Genomic DNA, 20,214 nt, shown 5'->3' with positions numbered 1-20,214 from the left:
TTTGATTTTATTTACATTTGTCGGTCATTTGATCATTGGTCACTGGGAATTAATTGTTGATCTTCAATGAGAAAATAAAAATTTTAATGCGGGTAATTCTTTTGTAAGACTTTTGTCAGTAACTTCAAGCCTGTCAACATTGCGGCAGGTCATGGTGGTGTTGAACTTCTTCAAAGCCAGTATCCAGCATTGTGATATGTTTGTTTTATGTTTTGCAGGTGTCTACTGCCTTAGTCGTTCTGAATACGGACGTATTCATTTCTTGTGTTTGACGAAGTTTCAAGGGTAGGTTACGAAAGACACTTGTAACTGTTGATTTTTTCAAATCTTAAAAGTAAAGGCAAATGGCTGATCTTGAAATAAATGAAAGACTTTGAAGTTGAGAGAATTCTGAATTCCTAAACAAAACTTGGTATAAATTAAGAGACAATGAATGAATGAAAAAGAATTGCGTTATATTGTCCCACCTCCACCCACAATTCCACCACATTTTACAGTCACATACATACACACATACCATTAGTTAACCCATTGGCTGCCACGCCATACATCCCGTAGGTTGTTCTTCTACTACTCTACGCGCCACGTCTTAAGGATCCATGACCAAGTGGGACTTGCCATTGCTGACAAGTCCGGACTGACACGGTGACAGGAGAAGATGGAATGCACAACCTCTAGAATCCATCACCGTATCGACAAGGGGAAAGTCCCTATGGTGCATTGCCTAACAGGGCCTTTCGGCGAATCTGGGGCTGGTGCGACTGTCCGACCCCGCGGCATGTAAACCACGAGACCGAACAGCGCGGCCCGTGCTAAGGAGCTAGGGGAGAACAAAGGCGTGGCAGCCAACGGGTTAACTAACACAAACGAAATAATACCAACAATACGATGATCCACGTTGATGACGAGTCTGAGTGCCGGTCACGATGATCCACGTTGATGACGAGTCTCGGTGCCGGCCACGGTTGTCCCTTTCCACTGCCAGCGATTGTCCATTTCCAGAAGTATTTTGTTGGCGCATTCTAATTCAGATTTAAAAAATTAGATTAGAATACAATACACACAATGTAAATGTGAGTAACTTATAAATGATGAACTTACATCCATTCACTCCACCGAGTTTCGTTCGCACCAGGAGCAGGGGCAACATCCGACGGAGACCAGTGACGATTTTTAAAGATGAGAAAATCCATCTTCTCGACGTCTCCTCTGCATTGCCTGAATAAAGACAAAACAATTCTTATTAAGTGATATGCCAATAAAAGTTACATAATAGTCACATAATACATATAGGTTCATTGATCTGGATTTTTTGCTCAAAACTTCAAAGGTGCGCTTTAAATTGCGTAAAATCTACCTAACAATATTGAAAACTGTACACATAATAAAGCTCACTTGCTAATCTTTTAAAAAAATTCTGGAAGTATACCGGAAGTAACCACAGCGCCTCGACCATTGAACTGTCAAATTAAACCACATATGATCTCCATGAAATTTGCGGTCGATTAGGTGTGATTTGAACGAAATCGAAAATTTGGCCAAAATCGAAAATTTTCCTGAAATGTAATAGTTCAGGATATATATTTTGTGCGTCGAATGAATATTTACTGAACTACTGACTGAAATGACAAAACCGGAAGTAGAAAAAAAAAACACATTATTAAAAATCTAACAAGTGAGCTTTGTTGGTGGAATAGTTATCGTCAGTTTTCTTCAAAAAATTTCTTCGCAACAGCTGCCGATAAATGTTTAAAGAGATTTGCTAAGTACTGAAACTGACTGTTTTGTTTTGACAGTTGAAAATTATCGAAAAGCCATCTAGCGTTAGAAAAAAGAAACGTCTAAGTAGCACTTCAGCGCGCAAGAAAGGCATGATTTTGGAATTATTACACAGACAGAGTCACAGAGAGTTTAACGCAAGTAGATTATTACTAGTAGATAATCTACGAAAGTAAGTAAATTGTTGGTTACCTGGGCATAATCCCGTGGTCAGTGACTGCAGGTGTGTCACAGCGAACGAAAGCGAACGCTGAAGTGAGCTAACTCGCCATTGAAGCAAGAAAAGTCTAACAGCAAAAGAAGCAGTGAAACTGGATGAGCAGACGTCGCGAGGATAAGGATGGAACAGAACGCTGGAGGAAGTCCCTCTTCTGTCATGGACAAAAGCAGGCGTTGGCTCAAGGATCTCCGTGTCAGGACCAAGCAATTCCAATAAAGAAACTGCGTTGTAGATTGACATTGGCGGTCGTCTCGCGATCTCAGCGACGTAACAATTAGTTCTGTAAAAAAACGAGAGGAATTAAAGGGAAGCTAAAAAAATAAAATTTGCGTATCTTACAAAAGCTGTTGAAGTGGTCATAGCTTTTCTAAATTTTTAAGCAAGAACATGGAAGCACACCTTTACCTCAATCTGTGTAGGTGTCCTGTTGCTGTCTCTTATCATTGTGAAGTGGGTGCTGCAGGGAATGGCACCAGCAATTCAATATCACGACTCCATCAACCCCACCAATAAACACATTGATCAAAGGTGTCAATATTTTTCAGGCAAGAATAACCCTGTTAAATAAATAGGGGTGAATTTTAAGATTATTTTCTTCCATCAATAAATGATGAGGTAGTAAGATCAAAAAGCTATGCTTACCTAAACCATATTCCTAACAGGCCACAACTTATGGGCAAAAAAGTTGGAATTTTTGCAGCCAAAGATGTGAGAAGATGACAGATGAAGCTGAAGATGGGAGTGACAGGAAGTGTTGAGCAATTTGTTCATGATATAGGGTACATCTTATCTGATGACTATCAGACAGCAAGTACATTTTCTAGAATTTTTAAGAACATTAGACAGTTAGTCAAGAATAAAAAATTTGCTACTGTGTAGTTGGAATAATCACAGTTATAGCTTACATGTTAATAATTGATTGATTTTTCGCGGTAAAGACATACAAGACCACGAAAACAGAAAACAACACAACTCTTCACACCTTTCACCATTTTTAAGAACGATAACACCACCACCATCTATCGTCACAATGGACAGTCACCTTCAAATTTCTTGACGGATGAAAGCAGAGAAGCTGCAGAGAAGCGAGAGTTATACAGATACAGTGACATGTTTTTCTCTAGCCAAACCGGCTGAAATCTGTGAACTCATGGAATAATACAATGGAAAGTCATTTTCAAATTTCTTACCAAGTCCGGAACTACCTCGGAATCTGGAAATGAGCGATAGCTCGTCAGCTACTCAACTATTGAGCTGACATCAAATTCTACTATATCTGATTCCCATGAAATTTGGGGTCGAAGTAATGCTTTTTGGCTAAAATCTAGATTTGGCTAAAATCTAGATTTGGCTAAAATCATGAATTTTCTTGAACTTCTATAGACGTTATTTTTCAAAATTCAGTGATTTACCGATGTTTTTACAGACACATGAAAACGAACATATAAGCTTGATGAGAATCACCAAAAGGAGTTTCATTTCTGAATCAGATTAAGATTTACCAAACTATAGGAATCAAATTAGAAACCAGTAGTAAAGAAACCTTCCTATTGATAAAATGGATCGGGTTTTGGCAATTGTGGAAATGAGATGTTTTCCCAATTAATAATTATTGATTTCTATGACAAAATTATTTTAATATCTTAGTGTGAAGTTGATTACTGCTGAGTAGTAATTCATTGCAACTTGCAAAGCTGGACTGTGTTCTTGAAACATTTCCCGACCACACTTATCTTATATTTTTAGTTGATTATTTAAAGAGACTGCAAGGAAGCCTAAATAAACTGTTGTTTATTCACCTGGGTGTTTTGCAGAACTAATGAAGACTTGATGATAGGCCGAGAATATATTTTTGTTTTAATAGCAGGGTCTGCATTAGTCACCACAGGGCTGTAATATTTTGGTTTCAATAATATTAAAAACACAAGAAAAGACACAGTAACGTGTGTCAATAGTTTCAAAATTCAAACTCGCAAACGAAGAAATGCAGACGACTAAAAAATAATAATAATGACACGCCATCTATTTTCGAGAAAGAAAACTTAACAGTATTTCCCGATGCACCTTGGAGTATTAATTATTATACCGAAGGACTGGTTTAAATCGAAAATATATCCCTGGAGACCCATCGTCTTGTTGAATTTGGCATCGCCCTTGTTTGTCTGATGTACAATCGGCCGAAGTCCGAGGAGTAAAAGACGATCATGACCTCGATCGCAATCGAGGGTTAAATGCGGTCATAAGGGTCAGCACTCAGCAGGGTCAGCGAATGTGAGTGGGGGCCTTGCTTGCCTTTTCAAATTGTCTCGTGTAAGCGAACAAAGAATTGTACATTAATTTATTTTCCTATTGACGAGGTTTCAATGCACGGAATGTTCTCGACTAGATCCTTCACCGTACTTATCATCTGGATCGAGCCGTTTCGTGCACAACGCCAAATTTGTCAGTTACTTGGTTTTTAACTTGCTAAACATAATCGGTAATTTTTTTACGAAGTTCCTTTACTTTGATTAAAACTATCAACTTCTCTAGGTATTTGCTCATTGCTCCTTAACTAACTACTTAACTCTCAACTGCCGAGGCAAAAGAACTGTGAAGCAGTGTTCATTGAGAGAGTGTTGTCATTCCACCCATCCGGCCTTAATATAAACAATTATTTTTCTTTTTAAAAATTTTCGCTTAAAAATTGTTATTTAAGGAGACAATCGACAACTAAAACTACACCAGTAAAAAGTGACGGTTGTGTTAGTGTTAGTCGGTCTGACAAAAAAAGGGATTGAACCGGAAGACCTGATTGTTAAAAAATTCCCTGAAATTTTAATAACGAATAAGAAAATAACGATAAGATCTTTAAAAGATATTTAAAATATCCCCGAAAGCTTTAAAATAACAGCAAATTCAAAGGGATGATGACTGCTTGCTAAATGGAATATTAACTTTACAATACTAAAACAACATATGCTTTCTGCGGGTCCGATTCCTGTTTTGACGAGTATGTTCTGTATGAATCAGAAAAGTAACGACCCCAATTTTGAATGACAAATAGCTTTATTGGACAAGTCGGAGACGAATCACAAACAAGACTTTGAAAAGCTATACGTGTTTTGCGTTTTTTTTTAACCCTTGCCTCGTAGCTCAATTGAGGAAATAACTGAAATGGGGGGGGGGAGGGCAAGAACAGAACGACATGAGATGAAATAATAGAAATTTGAATGAAGAAGAAAAATTTGTTTAAAAAAAATTGCGACGCATTTGCCAAATAAAAAAATGTTTCTGACGTTTACTGAACGCGCGAACGAATAACTCAAAACGCAGTGAGTGCCATTGACCAAAAAAAAAATATATGTAGTGTGAATTAAAATAAAGGAGAGCACAACACGACGATAGCATGGGAATCTAATTAGTGTTTTCTCCCCTCGGTGTCCTCATAGATTACTTTCCTCGAGGATTACCGCCCCCTGCAAATTGATTCTCTCTTCCATTGCTCCCACTCCACTACTCCGTAAAGTGCAACAATTTTTGCAACTATCAAATAGCGGATGTTTTTTGTGTTTGTAGATTTAAAAAAAAAATGCAGGGAATTTCATCGTGTCTTTCTTTGATTAGAAATCAGATGTGACATCTACACTTGACACAAAAAAAGATGTTTTGTGTTCCTTTTGTTGTTTTCTTTTTGTTCCTTTAAACGTTACACACGAGATAAACAACCAAGAATGAATTAGGACACACAAAAAAAAAATTGATTTGAAGCATCGACTCGATCATCAACGGTTTTTCTTAATGAATGTCCGAGAATGTGAAAAGAGAAAAAAAATCATTCAATCAAGTTGTTCGGTTCTAAAGGTTGAAGAGATAGCAAGATAGAAAGGAAGAGAAAAATGAAAAATTGGAAAGAAGAAAAAGAAAAAATGAAAGGAGTGAGGATATCATGTAAATACGAAAACCGGCCAACGCGGGGATGTAGCAGGGCAGGAAACTGTACAACCCCTCAAAATGTTCGTGTCGTGGTTCACGTTCTCTGGGAGAACAAAAGAAATTGAATGGGCAATATGGAGATAGGGGGGGGGGGGGTCAGGGAACGTAACGCAGGGAACCGAATGAATAAGAGCTGGTTAAATCTACCGATATACTGTTGAAGCAAAAATTGGGGGGGAGGTGGTGGGTCAGAAGTGGGGGCGGGACGAACACACATTTTGCCATAAAAGGGGGGATTCGAGAAGAAATCCAAAGTCCAAACACACGCAATCCCAAGTTAGCTCGAAAGTCTTGCGACGGAGTAGTCCTGAGCCCGAGCACGACTTTGAGCATTGGTGGGCGGCTACAGAGTCGCGCGACTAGTCCGGCACCAACACTTTAGTCTAACTTGGCTTGCCATCAATTGGGGGGATGGGGATGGGAGGGGAGATATAACGCTGCGAATTCTTTCCGACATGGCAGATGCGGTGCTAGCATTTGTGCGATTAGCTAACACCGCACCTGGACTGCAGATTCACGCTTTTTTAAAAAATAGGGGGGAAAATAAAAAAGAAAAACTGCCTCACGGAAACCAACATAAACAAAGACAATATTCCACTTCTACTGTACAGCTTCTTTCCCAGTCCCCGTCAAAGGTGGTCCGGTCATTGGGCAGTTGTAGACGCTGGCCTTTTTTTTTTATTGTTATCTCAATTTTTTTTTTTCCTTTTGTTTTGTGTTTTATGTTTTTTTGTGTTTTGTTTTTTTGGGCTTTTGCGCTTTTTGTTTCGATTCCTATTCGGATGATACCGCATGGTAATAAAAGCTGAATGACTCAACTACACAGAGAATTTTTTTGTTTGTTTTAACCCTCGCCTTCCACATTCGCATTATTCTTCATCTAGTTGGGGACATTCGGAAAGAAATAGTGGGGAGAAACCCAAAAGAGGAAGTTTTTAAAAAAGAAAAGGACCTTACATAAACGCTTTGTGTTGCCATGTCGACGGCGGAGAGCTGACGATTTCTTTTTGAATTGAGGAAATGAAAAATCTAGCCAACAAATAAAACAAGAAAAACGAAATTTTTCTGTGCGCATGAAATAGCTTAAGATTAACTTCCTACTCTCTTCGCGAACGTTAGTTGAACGAAATCAGACTTGTGTGTTCTGTTTCCGATGCGGGAAATTGGATGATAGTCATTTTCTTTGAAAAACCACTAAGTAAAATGGAAGGATAACATCTCAAACCAGTCCGCTGTGCCTGTGGTCCCAAAGCGAACTCGTCGTTTTCTTTCTTTCTTTCTTTCTTTTTTTTTTCACGATGAGATTTTGACGAAACAAATTAGGGCAGAAATTCATTGAACCGCTTTTTTTTTGTCCCCCTTCCCTCCCGATTCATGTAATAAAACTCGGCACTGACGAATTGAAACTCTGAAGCGTTTCTCTTTAAACATGTTAATTAATGACAATGTTGGGGAGAGATTGTATGGAGAGGAACGAGTTTCGAAAAAAAAAGAAGAAAATTAATGGAGGACAACCAAAAATTTAGCCAACCCCCCACCCCTCCCCCCATGAAAAAATGAGAAAAAAAAAAACAAATATTTATAGCCAAGGTGGGAACTCAGAAAAAGAAAAAGGTGCGGAAAAACCCATTAAACAAGCTAGATAAAAAAGTTTATGAATGATGGTGTTGACTAGACACATCCTGCACGAACGAAGCGACGCGTCCTCTATCGAGTCTACGCATGGAGGAAATGGCGGATGAATGAAAGAATTCATTTAAGCCTGGGTGGTGAAACCGAAATAGAAAACAGGGCGGACTGGAGGGGGAGGAGGTCGGGCGACGAAAGGAGAGAGAGCGACATTGTGCGAAACATTACGCCCCAGCTGACAACTTGTTTGTGCTACTATTTTCATTTGTTTTCTGCGCTTCTGTTTCAAATGGTTGGCTTTTCAGTTCTAAATCGACCAAAAATCCAAGGAGTTGTGGCATCCGGAGGCCAAGAAAAAAGCCTTTTCAAAAAAAAAAAAAGAGCAATGTTTGATGGGTAGGTGGTGCGGGGTGAAGGAAGGCAATCATCTTTCCATACAACAGCTTTCTGTGGGAGAGAGGGGAGGGGGGACAAATACTCGTCGACTGATGCGTCGATCAGGGAAGAATTGACCACAAAAAAAAATGAAATAAAATAAAAAGACAAGACTGAAACGCAGAAGATGTGTAGGGGGCGAGAGGTACTAAACTGAACGAGGCGTCAACAGGAGTCACAATTTGGAACTACTGAATCACTGTGTTTTGTGTCTCTGCCACATCGAGAACGAAGGACTCGAATTGAGATAATATATACGCGGTTCATTTTGGTATTTCATCCGTCCGTCTTTTGGGTGGTTGATTTTTCTCTTCGGGGCATTTCCTTGGCTAAAAGATGGCTGAAAGTGGGTTGGGGTTAGGGAATTGTTTTGGTTTTGCTTTTGTTTTTTTCCCGCGACTTCTATGATGGATCATGCTCTTCTCTCCGGCTGTGTGCGTCAAGTAGGTGTCAATAAATTAGAAACTGCGTTCGATAGCAACGTGGTGTGAGGCCGCAACGCGGTTGTTTTGCACGAAAGCGGGACAGTTTTTAGTTCCAAATTTTCAGGAAACTATCCCATGATCCGGTGGCCACGGCCATGCCATCTTCTGTAACGCCCAAACAACTGACGCGGTTGTCGTGACCTGCTAACACACCTGCAGAAGAACAAGACAAAACAAAAGAAGAAAAACCGGGTCACAACACAATTCGCCGGTGATAAAAAAAACCCCCAAAAACACAATCAGCGGTGAGCCGTGCGTACCTGCTCGTTCTGTCCTCATAGAGTCCCACACGTTGCAATTGAAATCGTCGTAGCCAGCCAATAGGAGACGGCCAGATTTGGAAAACGCAACAGATGTGATGCCGCATATGATGTTGTCGTGCGAATACATGGCCAGCTCTTGGTCGGCTCGGATGTCAAACAAACGACAAGTGGCGTCATCCGATCCAGTTGCGAAAGCGTAACCGTTGGGGAAAAACTGGGACACAAAGAAAACGAAACAAAACACAAAAAAACATATTAAGACCATCCAAAAAAACCACGATGAAATTGTGCCAAATCAAAACTCACCCCTATCGCGTTAATGTCTGACTCGTGACCAGAGAAAGTCTGGCGACACATTCCGTCGCGAACGTCCCAAAGCTAAAAATACGTAAAAATAAAAAAAAAGACAATTATGATCCAATAAACAAACTGCCGAGTCAAACAAGAAACTCACCTTAGCGGAGGCATCACAAGCTCCAGATACAAATGTGCGCATATCGGGCGAAAGGGAGAGAGACATGACGTCGCCAGTGTGTCCAGTAAAAGATGTTGTTTGCTGTCCCGTTTCGATGTCCCACAGAGCACTGCGTGACAATCAAATTTTATTGAGATTAATTCACTGCCACGATTGAAAAAATGTAAGAAGAAAAAATGAATCAACCAGGTCATATCTCCAGAGCTGGTGACAATTTGGTTGTCATCGAGGAAACGGCAGCAGCTCAGATAGCCCGTGTGTCCCGGCAATTCCCGGCTGACTCGAACGTTGCCTTCGCGTGTTTTCAGGCTGCCAAATAATATACAAAGTTGAAATTCACAATCAATTTGACTGTTTAAAATAAACTACAAACGGATTGGTTTTTGATTCGTACCTGTATATTGAGCAGATATTGTCCAAGCCGCCACAGGCGACGTAATTCCCAGATGGAGCATAGGCGCATGTCATCACCCAACTGGAACGAAGAGGTATGGCGTGCACTTTGTTTGTCGTGTATGAATCCCATACAATTAGTTTGCCATCCTAATCGTCCCAAAAAGAACGAAAAAAAGAAATAAAATGTTACTCTCATTGTCGAGAAGAAAGAAAAATCGATAATCAAGTTCATCTCTGAGATATTTTACCTGAGATGCCGAGACTAAATTTCTAGAATCCGTGCCCCAATGCATGGCGTAGATTTTGGCCAAATGACCACGTAAAGTCCGCCTGGTCCGCATCTGGATTCGACCAATCGCCTCCATGTTGGCCGTCGCCTGGACCAGCGTCGTGTCGCAGGCGGATTTCCTCGCGTCCTATTTTAACCATACGCACGGCGCGCAAATCATCAAATGGAAAATGAGCAAAGGAGCCCAGTCGATTGATCAAATGACATCACAACTCACCCGAATGGCATTCTTCAGAGCTTCGGCTTCTTGTCGTAAGCTATCTAACTCATTCATACTGGCACGCTAAGGCGGGGTGGGGAGGGGAAGAATCTGCAATCAGCCAAAAAATAAATCAAAATCTGAATTAATACAAAATGACAAACGAATCGAGATTAGGATCAAGTGAAAACAACACAAGACAGATGTCGTTGGACATGAACCATCTGACGTTCGTTCACCCCTCCATCCATCCCCAGAAAAAAAAGGGGTGGTGGTAGTGGTGGTGGTGAGAGATAGGGCGATTCTAGTCAAAAAGTTTGGAACTTGTGCATGTTTTTGTGGGGGGATGGCTGAAGCTTGTGTCATAGAGCTGCTGCTGGTGCTCTCGCCAGCTAGGAGGAAATGGGTGGAGCAAGAGTCCTAGTGTAATAACGAGGGAACAAAGCTGATTGGTTCTCGACTTGTGTATACAAAGAAGCTCGGAAAACGGAATAAAGAATAGGACTGCAGCATATCAACGACCCCCTACTCTCTCTCTCTCTCTTCTATTTCATCCTCTTGCCTTTCAACGAGACGTCTTCTTCTTCGTTCGTTCGTTCTTCTTCCCTCCCTTCTCTTCTTTTCTTTCTGCCTGCCTTCCTCTCTCCCCACTAGCCATGGCGATCGATAATACAGTCTGGGGCGCGACGCCGCCGACTGTGCGCGCGTGTGTAGAGACGATGTGGAACCGCGGGAGAGCGCCAGTAAGCGGGTCAACGACTAAACTAAAACAGTATGCAACTGTACGGCCAGCCAGAATTTCAATAGCCTCTCCCCACCAACACTTCCATCTTTCCATCGTCGAAATATTAACACGACTATTATGCAATCATAATTACCAGCGCAGAGGCCAAAAACGTGGGCGAATGCTTAAAAACACACACAACGTCGGCGACAGAGAAAAAATGGCCAAATTTTAAAAAATAATAATAAAAAAAAAGGGACGGACGATCCGAATTCGACACGGCCCAGCAGCAAATCAGATGGTGTCAGAATCGACGTGTCGCCGGATTGAACACGATTCGCATGATCACAAACGCTTCAAATTTTTAAAAGGAGAAAATGTACCCAATGTTTTCCCGGTGCACACAGGGCGTGGCTAGAAAATCTAGCACAATCGACCGCCACACACAAATTTTCGGGGGACACTCAAAAGAACACACACACACACACAATTTAGCTGGTAGGTGTTTGATGGGCATCCATTTCGAAGCGAAAAATCATCAACTGTGACAAATGAAAACTGGGGGGTTGGATGGCCGAAATCGAATCAAAAGAATAGTCGTCGTCGTCGGTAAACGGTTGCCGATGAATAATCTCCGGTTCATCCAGACATTCGAGTTTCGAAGAGAAAGAAGAAATCGCGGTGTACTAGTCGATTGCACGACAACGCCAAACTCTCTGCCAACCGGAGGAAAAGAGTTGAAAGGGGAGTGGCGCACCTTATCACTCAGTCATTGAATTGCACAGAGACTTTTGCCCAGTTCGCCCCGGTTCCTTTTTAATTTCAACACGAAATTTGCGTCAAGTCTTTCCAACTTTTGCAGAGCGACAAAACAATCAACTTGTCCCTAATTTATTATAGCTTCGATGGAGGGGGGCTTCTGATTTTCTCTTCCAACTGGTTTCGTCTGAGAAACTAACCGACAATTTCACACTGGGCAACACACACGCGTTGGGGTTCGGGATGGCTGCTGTCTCTGCTGGCACATCCACACGCACACGAAGGCAGAACGAGTAGAAAAGAGATACGGAAGCACACCCGCCAAGCGGATCGTGTAGACTCTCTCTCGGCCAGCAGCAGCAGCAGTAAAAGGGGAGGGAGGGAGGAGGGAAGTAAGCGAGTAGTAGTTCAAAGTGGCACCGCCATTGCGCGCCCATGGTATTCCGTGTGCCTGAAACGCGCCACTGTCTTCTTGTGCCTCACACGCACAGCCACCCCCCCCCCCCCCCATCACCACCCAACCTCCGACTTTTACCAAATCAATACGTGTGGTGCTCCGTTGCCACTCCTCTTTCCACCTCTCTCTCTCCCCCCCCCCCCAACCAGCCCCACCGACTGGACCACCTACCGACGCTTTCTCAGACGTTTCCAACCCAAAAATCCCAGTTTCCTTTTTTCTCTATTTTCATATCTTTTCTCCTATATTCGACTGGGGGCATTGTGGAAAAACACTCTCCAATTCGTGAGTCGAAATCTTCGCCCAGTCGAATAAAATTCTGAAAAATTGCGGACGACGGCCGCCCCAGTCCCGAATCGAATCCAAAATTAACAACAACAAGAAGAAGACGAAAAGACAATGTCAAAAATCAAAAAAAAGGAGGAAGGTACAAGTTTTGCGTTCACAAAGACAAGACGAACAAGGGGGTGGGGGGGAGGCAAGTGAAAAGAGAAGTAAAAGAGAGAGAAGTGATGATGGTGGAGAAAGAGAGATGTGAAAAGAGTCGGACCGACGCCGCCCTAACGTCCATGTATTGATCGAGTCGGAACGGTCGGGTGGCGGCGGCGGCGGGTGGAGGGGGAGAGAGGAGGTGGTGCTGGAAAGATGTCGCACGCAATTGGCGTTATATACCCACTGGATGAGGAAGAAAGGATGCAACGACAGACACACACAGCGAGAATCTTCCCGATAGATAAGGGGGGTGGTGGTGGTGGTGTGGGGAGGGCAGAAACAGAAACCTACAATCGGCGGCCATGAGCGGGAAGATTCCAATCATTTCGCACACAAACCGCTACCCCCTTTTTTTTTCTGACGTTACACGACGAGTTGCCGTGGCTATTTCTCGGCTGCACCCCCAACCATTTCATCTGCGCCCTTTTTTCTTCTTCTTCTTGCCTTTTCACTTGGGTAAAAAACCAACGGCGATTTAGTCACACCATAATCCGACAGGTGGCATTTTCATCTCACGTCCTTGGTCCACCACCGCCACACGGCACACACGCAAATAATAGACTCATTTCTGACATGTTACATTCAAGTCTAATATCTAACGGTTAATGGGAAAACCTGACTAAAAAAGGCTGGCGACGAAATGTAATCACACGGGATGACATTAGTAGACGAGAGCTCGTGACGGGATGTTGGTCGTCTCTAGCTTCAGAAAAGGACGGTGGCAGTTAAACGACATGTCACGAACAAAACTTTGCCAATCAGACGGCTGTATTATTAGAGAGCCATGTTTCGAATTGGGCCGTGAGCCTCCCATTTTCATCACCAAGGCATCTAACTATGAAAATACGCACACAAAGACGAACGAACTAGAGAGACTATGAACAAATTCGAGCTATTACATGGCACGACCCAAAAGTCCCATGGAAAAATCTGCTGTACAGAGTTGCATCGACGTCACACACTGCACACAGATAGCACGGGGGGGGAGGAGGGGGGCCTGTTTTAACACGATCGTTTTTCAGCCGAGCATTTGAGAGTGTGGTCAAGTGAAGCCAAAAAGGAAAGGATTGAATTCAACTGAAGCGAGAGAATTGATGGTTCTTTTTTCGTTTTATGTGGTGGACATTTTGAGGATTCACCGGTTCATACGAGCAGGGGCGTCCGAGGTAGAAGTACAGGATAGCTATGAGTGGGGGGGTGAAAGGCCAACAAACACACAGGAGCTAGGAGGCAGCTTACCTTAACTAATATCCAAAAAGGAAGTTAACAGCCCACCAAGAATCACATAGATTCCGGCGTGTGAAGTATGTTTAAAATGTGCACACACCTACAATTGAACTCTTGGCTTCCACTGGCTAGCACCAAAAAAAAAACCCGAGCGGCTTGTTGGCTGGACGTTCTTGAGTTAAACACACGAACACCACAGAGGTCGGAGAGAGGGAGCCTTTGGGGTGCGGTCGGTCGTCGTCTCTCGTCTCTCTCGGCTTGTCTCTGTAAACCCCGTCGATTCGTGACGTAGTTTCAACGTTGCCACATCAACTTTTTATCAACTCGTCACTGCGGCTATGGATTTTTGACTCATTTCCATTTCAAAACGCAACGGGTTTTTCACAGTTTTAACTTCAACATTTACGTTGCATTTTTCTCGATCGGAATTGATACAAATTATTGCGATCCGAGAGAAATCAAATGAATCAATAGTTAACGATAGACTCAATCTCACACCAGTATGATTTCACGGTTTGCGCAACCGCACAAACGCGCATTTTTTTCCTTCTCCTTTTTCCATTTCGTTTCTCTTTTGAGAACCCCTTGCTGAAAAGCCGACGCAGAACGCCAGTTTACAAGAATCGTACTTTGTAGCAAGCACCAGCACCTGAAGTAACATCGCCTTGGATATATCGATTCAACAACTCTTGATGGCCGCGATATTCTGATGGCCGGAGCAATTTGACGTCGACTTGGGTGCATTAGACAATTCAATGATATCTCTTCATTTCACGCTCGACGACAAATGATATTCAAGCTGCGGAAAGCTGCACGCACAAAAAATGTTTTGTAGACATTTGTAATAGACACGATTAGATACCCAAAACCCCAATAAACAAAAATGATTTCGGTTTATTTTTTGCGGGCAATGCTGGGCCAGTCCAGTATCCTTTACTTAAATAATAGAAACAACTCTGTTCAAAATGTATTCTTACATAATATATACTTAACGAGCCTGATTGCCGATTACCAATCAAAGTAGCCGACGAATCAAGCCTACAACTCGTTAAAACAAATGAGACAAAATTTGAAAAATGTACTCGCAATATTAATCACAAATGTACTCGATAATCACACACAAATGTGTTTGAAGGACCAATTTGGAGAGTGAACAAAATGAAACAGTACGCGAATGGAAGGAATTCAGCATCACAATGGATAAATGAACCGTTCATTTCAGTTCAACATGACATTGAAGAAAGACAGATGTGCGCTCTCGAATGACAAATCAATAAAATTCGGAATCTGAACTACGGATTGAATAAGATTCTGGATCGTCGTCGTCGTCTTCTCCGCGAGAGACTCTGCGAGCTGCTGCCTCAGCGTTAGAATCTCGTGACTTTCTAGCATTACCTGCGAATCGAAAGAAACATTTCTCGTTAGCCAGGCTCAATTTTTATTTTGTTTTAAAGAAACGTTTATTTCTCGTCAACACGCTAGCATGCAGGGTGTTGCGTGTAGTGTTGTAGTGTTGCGTAACTTTTGAAAACATTTGCAGAGGACGTCTAAAAGCCAAATGTCTTCTTCCTATACACCTACTATGTATTACCTAGGTTGGACAAAATAAGAGAATCGGATCTCCTTCCATTATTGGTTACGGAATCGATCATAATGTGAATGATCATCGAAAGACAATCAGCTACTGCGGCATTCGGTGCGCAAGACAAAGCGGGGTTGTATCCGTTCACATCAATTACCGTGAGCGAGGCTCCCTTTTCAAGCAACGTTTGGGTGACGACCACCAATCCGTTCCTGGCAGCAATATGCAACGGTCTAATTCAAAAAAGATAATTCACAAAAATGATTCATTGAATTAAGCTATCGCAAAGAATGATGCATACGTTCGCAGATGCGCATTTGGAGAGTCGATCAATTCGGGTTCAATTCTTTCTAGGAGCATCAGAGCCGCAGACTCGGCAGAAGCCAGGCAGGCATAATGTAAAGCTGTATTGCCATTTCGATCACGCTTGGAGAGGTCGACACACTGGGTAAGTAGTAATTCTAAAAGATGATAAAGAATCAAACCAAACCGACCAAGTGGCTCATCACAAATTATGGGGTGAATGCATCAGCAAGCTTTTCTCACTGGCAACAGTCTACGATTTATACCTAAGACAGTTATATGGCCCTTGGCGGCTAGCATCGTGGGGGTTCTTTGGTGAATATCTTGCCCATTCAAATCAGGTCCGTAGTTGAGGAGTAGCAGAAGCATGTCAGCAGATCCACAAGACGAAGCCACTAGAGATAGAAATTCATTAATGCCAGTTATGTTCAAGTAATCTCCCATTTGTTAATAAAACAAGATTCACCATGCACGGCCGTTTGTCCTATTCCGTCCTTGGCATGAACAGCTGATGGTCCCAAGTGATCCAACAACACGGCAGCGCATAACTCGTTTCCTTGGGAGCTGTGATAGAAAGTTACATTTATTTGTATCCTGACGGCTCAATCGGAGCTACCGTAAACAACGTAACTTACACAGCACAGTGAAGAGGCGTGAATTGATTTCCAAGTGATGTCGATCCTGAATCAAGTCCTAGGAGCACTTCAACACAATTTTCACGGCCTGCAAATAAACCAAAGAAAAGGGGCGGTCAGGACGATATGATTGATGGTTAGAATTTTCAATTAACATACTACACTAGGACAATTATTATTCAGGCAAACTGAGAGTGGACAATATTATATAAAAGGCTTCAAATACCAAATGCTATCGCTGAGATGAATCAAAAAAAGGGAAATGAAGAAATGAGAAAAAACAAGGAAAAATTCCTCACCCTTATAAGCTGCCCAATGAAGTGGCGTATAGCTTTGATGGTCTAGTAGTTTCACATCAACTAAAGAATCGTCGCCTTGTTGTATAAGCTGTTTGAGCACATAAAGATGTCCCATGGCTGCCGCTAGGTGAAACGGAGTTTTCCCTAGAAAATCCTTTTGATACGGCGAGGCTTTAGCATCTAATAACGAGGAGACACAATCTTCGAATCCTCGAAATGAAGCGTAGTGTAAAGCCGTTCGACCGTTGTTATCAAAAAGATCCACTTGAGAAGTGTAACTCAGCAGGATGTCGGTACACGCTTTTCGTCCTTCGTTGTCGTTTTGTACGGCGAGCATTAATGGCGTTCGCTTTTGGGAATCGCGCACATCCACAAGTTGCATATGCCTATCGTTTGAATTAGAAACTTGATCAAATAAACTAGAAAACTATGATTCTTCAATGATTGTTGTTACGTGTGTAGCAATTGTTTGAGGCACAAGGAATGTCCCTTGGCTGCTGCTCTGTGAACTGCAGTTAACAGAGTTTTCGGCTGGGCAACGGGTTGAGCACCGTGTTCAATTAATGCATTTATACATTCGATGTGGCCAAATTGAGCAGAGAGATCCAGTGCAGTCCGTCCGCTGGAATCAGTGATATTTACATCGGGATGTATGGCTGCCAGAGACGTTACGGCTCCTTTGTGACCTTTATAAGCGGCTAAATGAAGGGGGGAGACGTTCATTGATTCATCGGTGTGACCGTTGCTATTGGGTATCACAAAGTGTTTCAACAGCACATGTAAGGCTCCATGCTGTCCACCTATGTAGAATAAAAAATAGTAAACTATCATTTGTTATTTTTCTGATCAACTCTGGGAATGCAAACCTGCCGCAGCGTAGTGAAGTACCGAATAGCCTTGCTTGTCCAAAGCGGAGACGTCTGCTTTGCGTTTCAGTAAATATTCTACACACTTGCCGTCGGTGTCCATAGCAGCGGCGTAATGGAGGGCAGTTGCACCGGTTGAATCTGTTAAATTTACACTGGACCCCACACTGACTAAAGTATAGACGCATTGGAAATGAGCTTGACTTGCAGCATAATGCAATGGAATCCGACCAAAGGAGTCGATCAAATTAAAATCAGCTCCACTACTAATAAGTAAATCAAGGCATTCAGCGTTTCCTTTAAAAGCACACAGATGAAGGCATGTTCTTCCGCAATCATCTTGAGCATCTAATTCACCACGGACTTGAAGGAGCTTTCGACAACATTCTACATAACCGCTGAGGGCTGCTAAGTGTATTGGAGTCATGCCACTACGACCTTTTCGGCTAGGATCAGCCCCGACGTTGAGAAGCACGCCAATCAATAGTTCGTGCCCATGTGCAGCTGCAATGTGTAGGGCAGTGCAACCTTAAAAAGAAACCAAAAATAACCATAATAAATACGAGATATTTTTATTCCAATGGTTTTGACCAGTGAATTTATATCTAATGAGAAAATAGTCAACAAATAACGACTTGATCACTATAATTATAGCACAAATTTATAATGGTTTAGCGTAAACCGATTGCTTAGTATACCTAGCTGTAGCTTGCCCATTTAACTATGTCGAGTAATTAATGAGTTTATAAAAATATGTGTCAACTCATAACAAGCTAAAATATTAAGATGATGAATAGTTAAAAAAAGATAGTACAACCTTCTTTGTCCCCGATATCAACTAGCGCACCTCGATCCAAAAGCATTTGTGCTCTCATAAATCGGCCGTGAATTGCGGTCATGTGTAAAGGGGTGCGCCTAAAATCAAATTAATTTTATCTTATGATTTATGTCTCCTTACTGTTAAGAAAGTGATAAATTAATACCCGTCTTTAGCTTGAAAATTTATATTCGCATCTCGTTCTATGAGAAGGCCCAAGCAACGTTCTCCCTAGGTAAGAATGTTCAAAATCAAGCGTAAAAATTGTATTCATCTAAAGTGATTTTTCGGCTACTTACATGAGTCGCAGCAGCAGAAACATGAATTGGAGTTTGCCCTGCTAAATTTACAGCACTGACAGAAGTTCCTGATGCTATGAGATCCTGACAGACCAATTCATGTCCGTTAAGACAAGCTGTATGAAGCGGAGTGTTACCGAATGAATTACTGGCATTACAATCGGCCCCCGCTTCTAGGAGTTGTTGCACCACAAAAACTTGTCCACTAGCAGCAGCCTAATTCAAATTAATGGGTGTTATTTCCGTGAATTCTCATAATTATTTGGTGGAACTTTTAGTTAGTGGTAAAACATGGTAAGACAAATGTTATTGGGAAATTACCGCGTGCAATGGCGAATACAAGTCTTTATCTCGTATATTTACTTCAGCTCCATTCTGCAGTAAGATTTTCACGACGGACTCATGACCCATGTAAGATGCCCAATGTAGTGCGCGTCTATCTCTTTTGTCGAACGCATTCACCGAGGCACCATGCTCAATTAAAAGTTCTACCAAATCACAGTGACTAGAAAAATAAAAAAAATCAGTTAGGGAAACTAAACTAAACACATCACAGAGATCACAAATCCCACCCATTAAAAGAAGCATGATGCAGTGCTGTACGACCTGTTCTGTCGGAAACATTTACAGTAGGAGATGAAGCGAGTAGGGCTTCAGCACATTTGTAAGCATTATTGCAGCTGGCCATATGTAAAGGAGTCTGCCAGTTTTTATCACGAGCATTGGTATCAGCATTATACTTCAGCAAAACATTAACTGCATCCTACAAATAAACCAAATATGTGTATAACTACCAGAAAAAATTATAGAAGTTTTTCATCAAATCATTATTTTGTTACCTCATTTCCTGATTTACAAGCTCTATGTAAAGGTGTAAGCCACTTGGAATCTTTGATATTTATTCTTGCTCCCTTTTGTATTAATAAGTCTGTGATGTTGGCATCACCTTTAAATGCAGCAGCATGCAACGGACTGCGTTTTTCTTCATCTTGATAATTGATGTCAACGTTTTCCTTCAATAGATTTTTTATTTCGTTGAAATCTCCTCTGAAAATTGCTTGAATAAGAAGAGGCTGCAAAAATACAAATTTACGTCAGTCATATTTAACTAATAATTTTAACATGGCAACATCATTAAATTCACTTAAGTTGTAAAGAGATTTCATCACAACCGTCGAGACACTGCCGTCACAACGTTAAAACTGAAACAGTTAGATGCATTTTGAAAAATTGAAAACAAAGTAAAATCAAAATACTTTGTTTATGAATATTGAATACTTTAATCGCACGATTTCTGTTAATTATTAACACAATTCAGTCTGTAAGCAAACTCACTTCATTATTAAGATCTAAGATAACCATTTCAAACAACTTTCCGGTCTCGTTCACGAAAAAAATTGAGAAAGGAATTTACATGAGTAACAAAACCACATGAAGGAAGAACCGGAAGAACTAAATGGTTTTGTTATGTCGTGCCACCGTGGTGTCATGAGCAAAGCACAGCACAATACGTGGGATGGTCACGTGTCCATCGAAGGGGAGGGCCTAGTTGGAAAAATCTGGTCTCTTTGAATTTCTCCTTCAAATTTCCCAACCAACCAGTCGCCAG

General features: G+C 41.7%; 2 protein-coding genes and 2 long non-coding RNA genes across 10 annotated transcripts in view; 1 reads left to right on the top strand and 3 right to left on the bottom strand.

Moving 5' to 3' along the window:
* Positions 1-20,214, top strand: part of LOC124329250 — a 409,843-nt gene that overhangs the window by 4,864 nt on the left and 384,765 nt on the right. The window lies entirely within an intron of this gene.
* LOC124329268 lies at positions 905-3,886 on the bottom strand. 3 transcript variants are annotated; one of them, XR_006916714.1, is made up of 6 exons: positions 3,799-3,886; positions 2,642-2,819; positions 2,405-2,556; positions 1,972-2,279; positions 1,102-1,218; positions 905-1,022 (listed from the first exon to the last, which is right to left on the bottom strand). It is a non-coding gene; the product is annotated as an uncharacterized LOC124329268 (long non-coding RNA). The 3 variants fall into 3 exon arrangements; XR_006916713.1 differs by lacking the exon at positions 3,799-3,886 and adding an exon at positions 2,905-2,929; XR_006916715.1 differs by lacking the exon at positions 3,799-3,886 and having other exon boundaries at positions 2,399-2,556; positions 2,642-2,887.
* Positions 5,646-14,056, bottom strand: LOC124329162 (guanine nucleotide-binding protein G(I)/G(S)/G(T) subunit beta-1). 3 transcript variants are annotated; one of them, XM_046788200.1, is made up of 9 exons: positions 13,817-14,056; positions 10,164-10,256; positions 9,906-10,073; positions 9,656-9,804; positions 9,448-9,570; positions 9,241-9,370; positions 9,093-9,164; positions 8,784-9,000; positions 5,646-8,676 (listed from the first exon to the last, which is right to left on the bottom strand). In XM_046788200.1, exons 2-9 carry the CDS (start codon positions 10,218-10,220, stop codon positions 8,570-8,572), a joined length of 1,023 nt encoding a protein of 340 aa, XP_046644156.1. In that variant the 5' UTR covers positions 10,221-10,256; positions 13,817-14,056; the 3' UTR covers positions 5,646-8,569. The 3 variants fall into 3 exon arrangements, with proteins under 3 accessions (XP_046644156.1, XP_046644157.1, XP_046644158.1); XM_046788201.1 differs by having other exon boundaries at positions 13,905-14,056; XM_046788202.1 differs by lacking the exon at positions 13,817-14,056 and adding an exon at positions 11,024-11,047.
* On the bottom strand, positions 14,760-20,116 carry LOC124329006 (serine/threonine-protein phosphatase 6 regulatory ankyrin repeat subunit A-like). 3 transcript variants are annotated; one of them, XM_046787895.1, is made up of 16 exons: positions 19,941-20,116; positions 19,445-19,678; positions 19,178-19,368; positions 18,927-19,110; positions 18,606-18,821; positions 18,473-18,537; positions 18,307-18,404; positions 17,490-18,017; positions 17,078-17,423; positions 16,624-17,009; positions 16,325-16,412; positions 16,156-16,253; positions 15,956-16,084; positions 15,688-15,847; positions 15,396-15,619; positions 14,760-15,199 (listed from the first exon to the last, which is right to left on the bottom strand). In XM_046787895.1, the coding sequence occupies exons 1-16, from the start codon at positions 19,965-19,967 to the stop codon at positions 15,075-15,077; spliced, it is 3,099 nt and encodes a 1,032-aa protein (XP_046643851.1). In that variant the 5' UTR covers positions 19,968-20,116; the 3' UTR covers positions 14,760-15,074. The 3 variants fall into 3 exon arrangements, with proteins under 3 accessions (XP_046643851.1, XP_046643852.1, XP_046643853.1); XM_046787896.1 differs by having other exon boundaries at positions 15,544-15,619; XM_046787897.1 differs by having other exon boundaries at positions 20,020-20,108.

This window comes from Daphnia pulicaria, chromosome 3 (assembly GCF_021234035.1).
Source record: "Daphnia pulicaria isolate SC F1-1A chromosome 3, SC_F0-13Bv2, whole genome shotgun sequence".
NCBI classification, from domain to species: Eukaryota; Metazoa; Arthropoda; class Branchiopoda; order Diplostraca; family Daphniidae; genus Daphnia; species Daphnia pulicaria.
The sequence above is the reverse complement of the archived record's forward strand: the minus strand, read 5'-3'. Positions and strand labels throughout refer to the sequence as shown.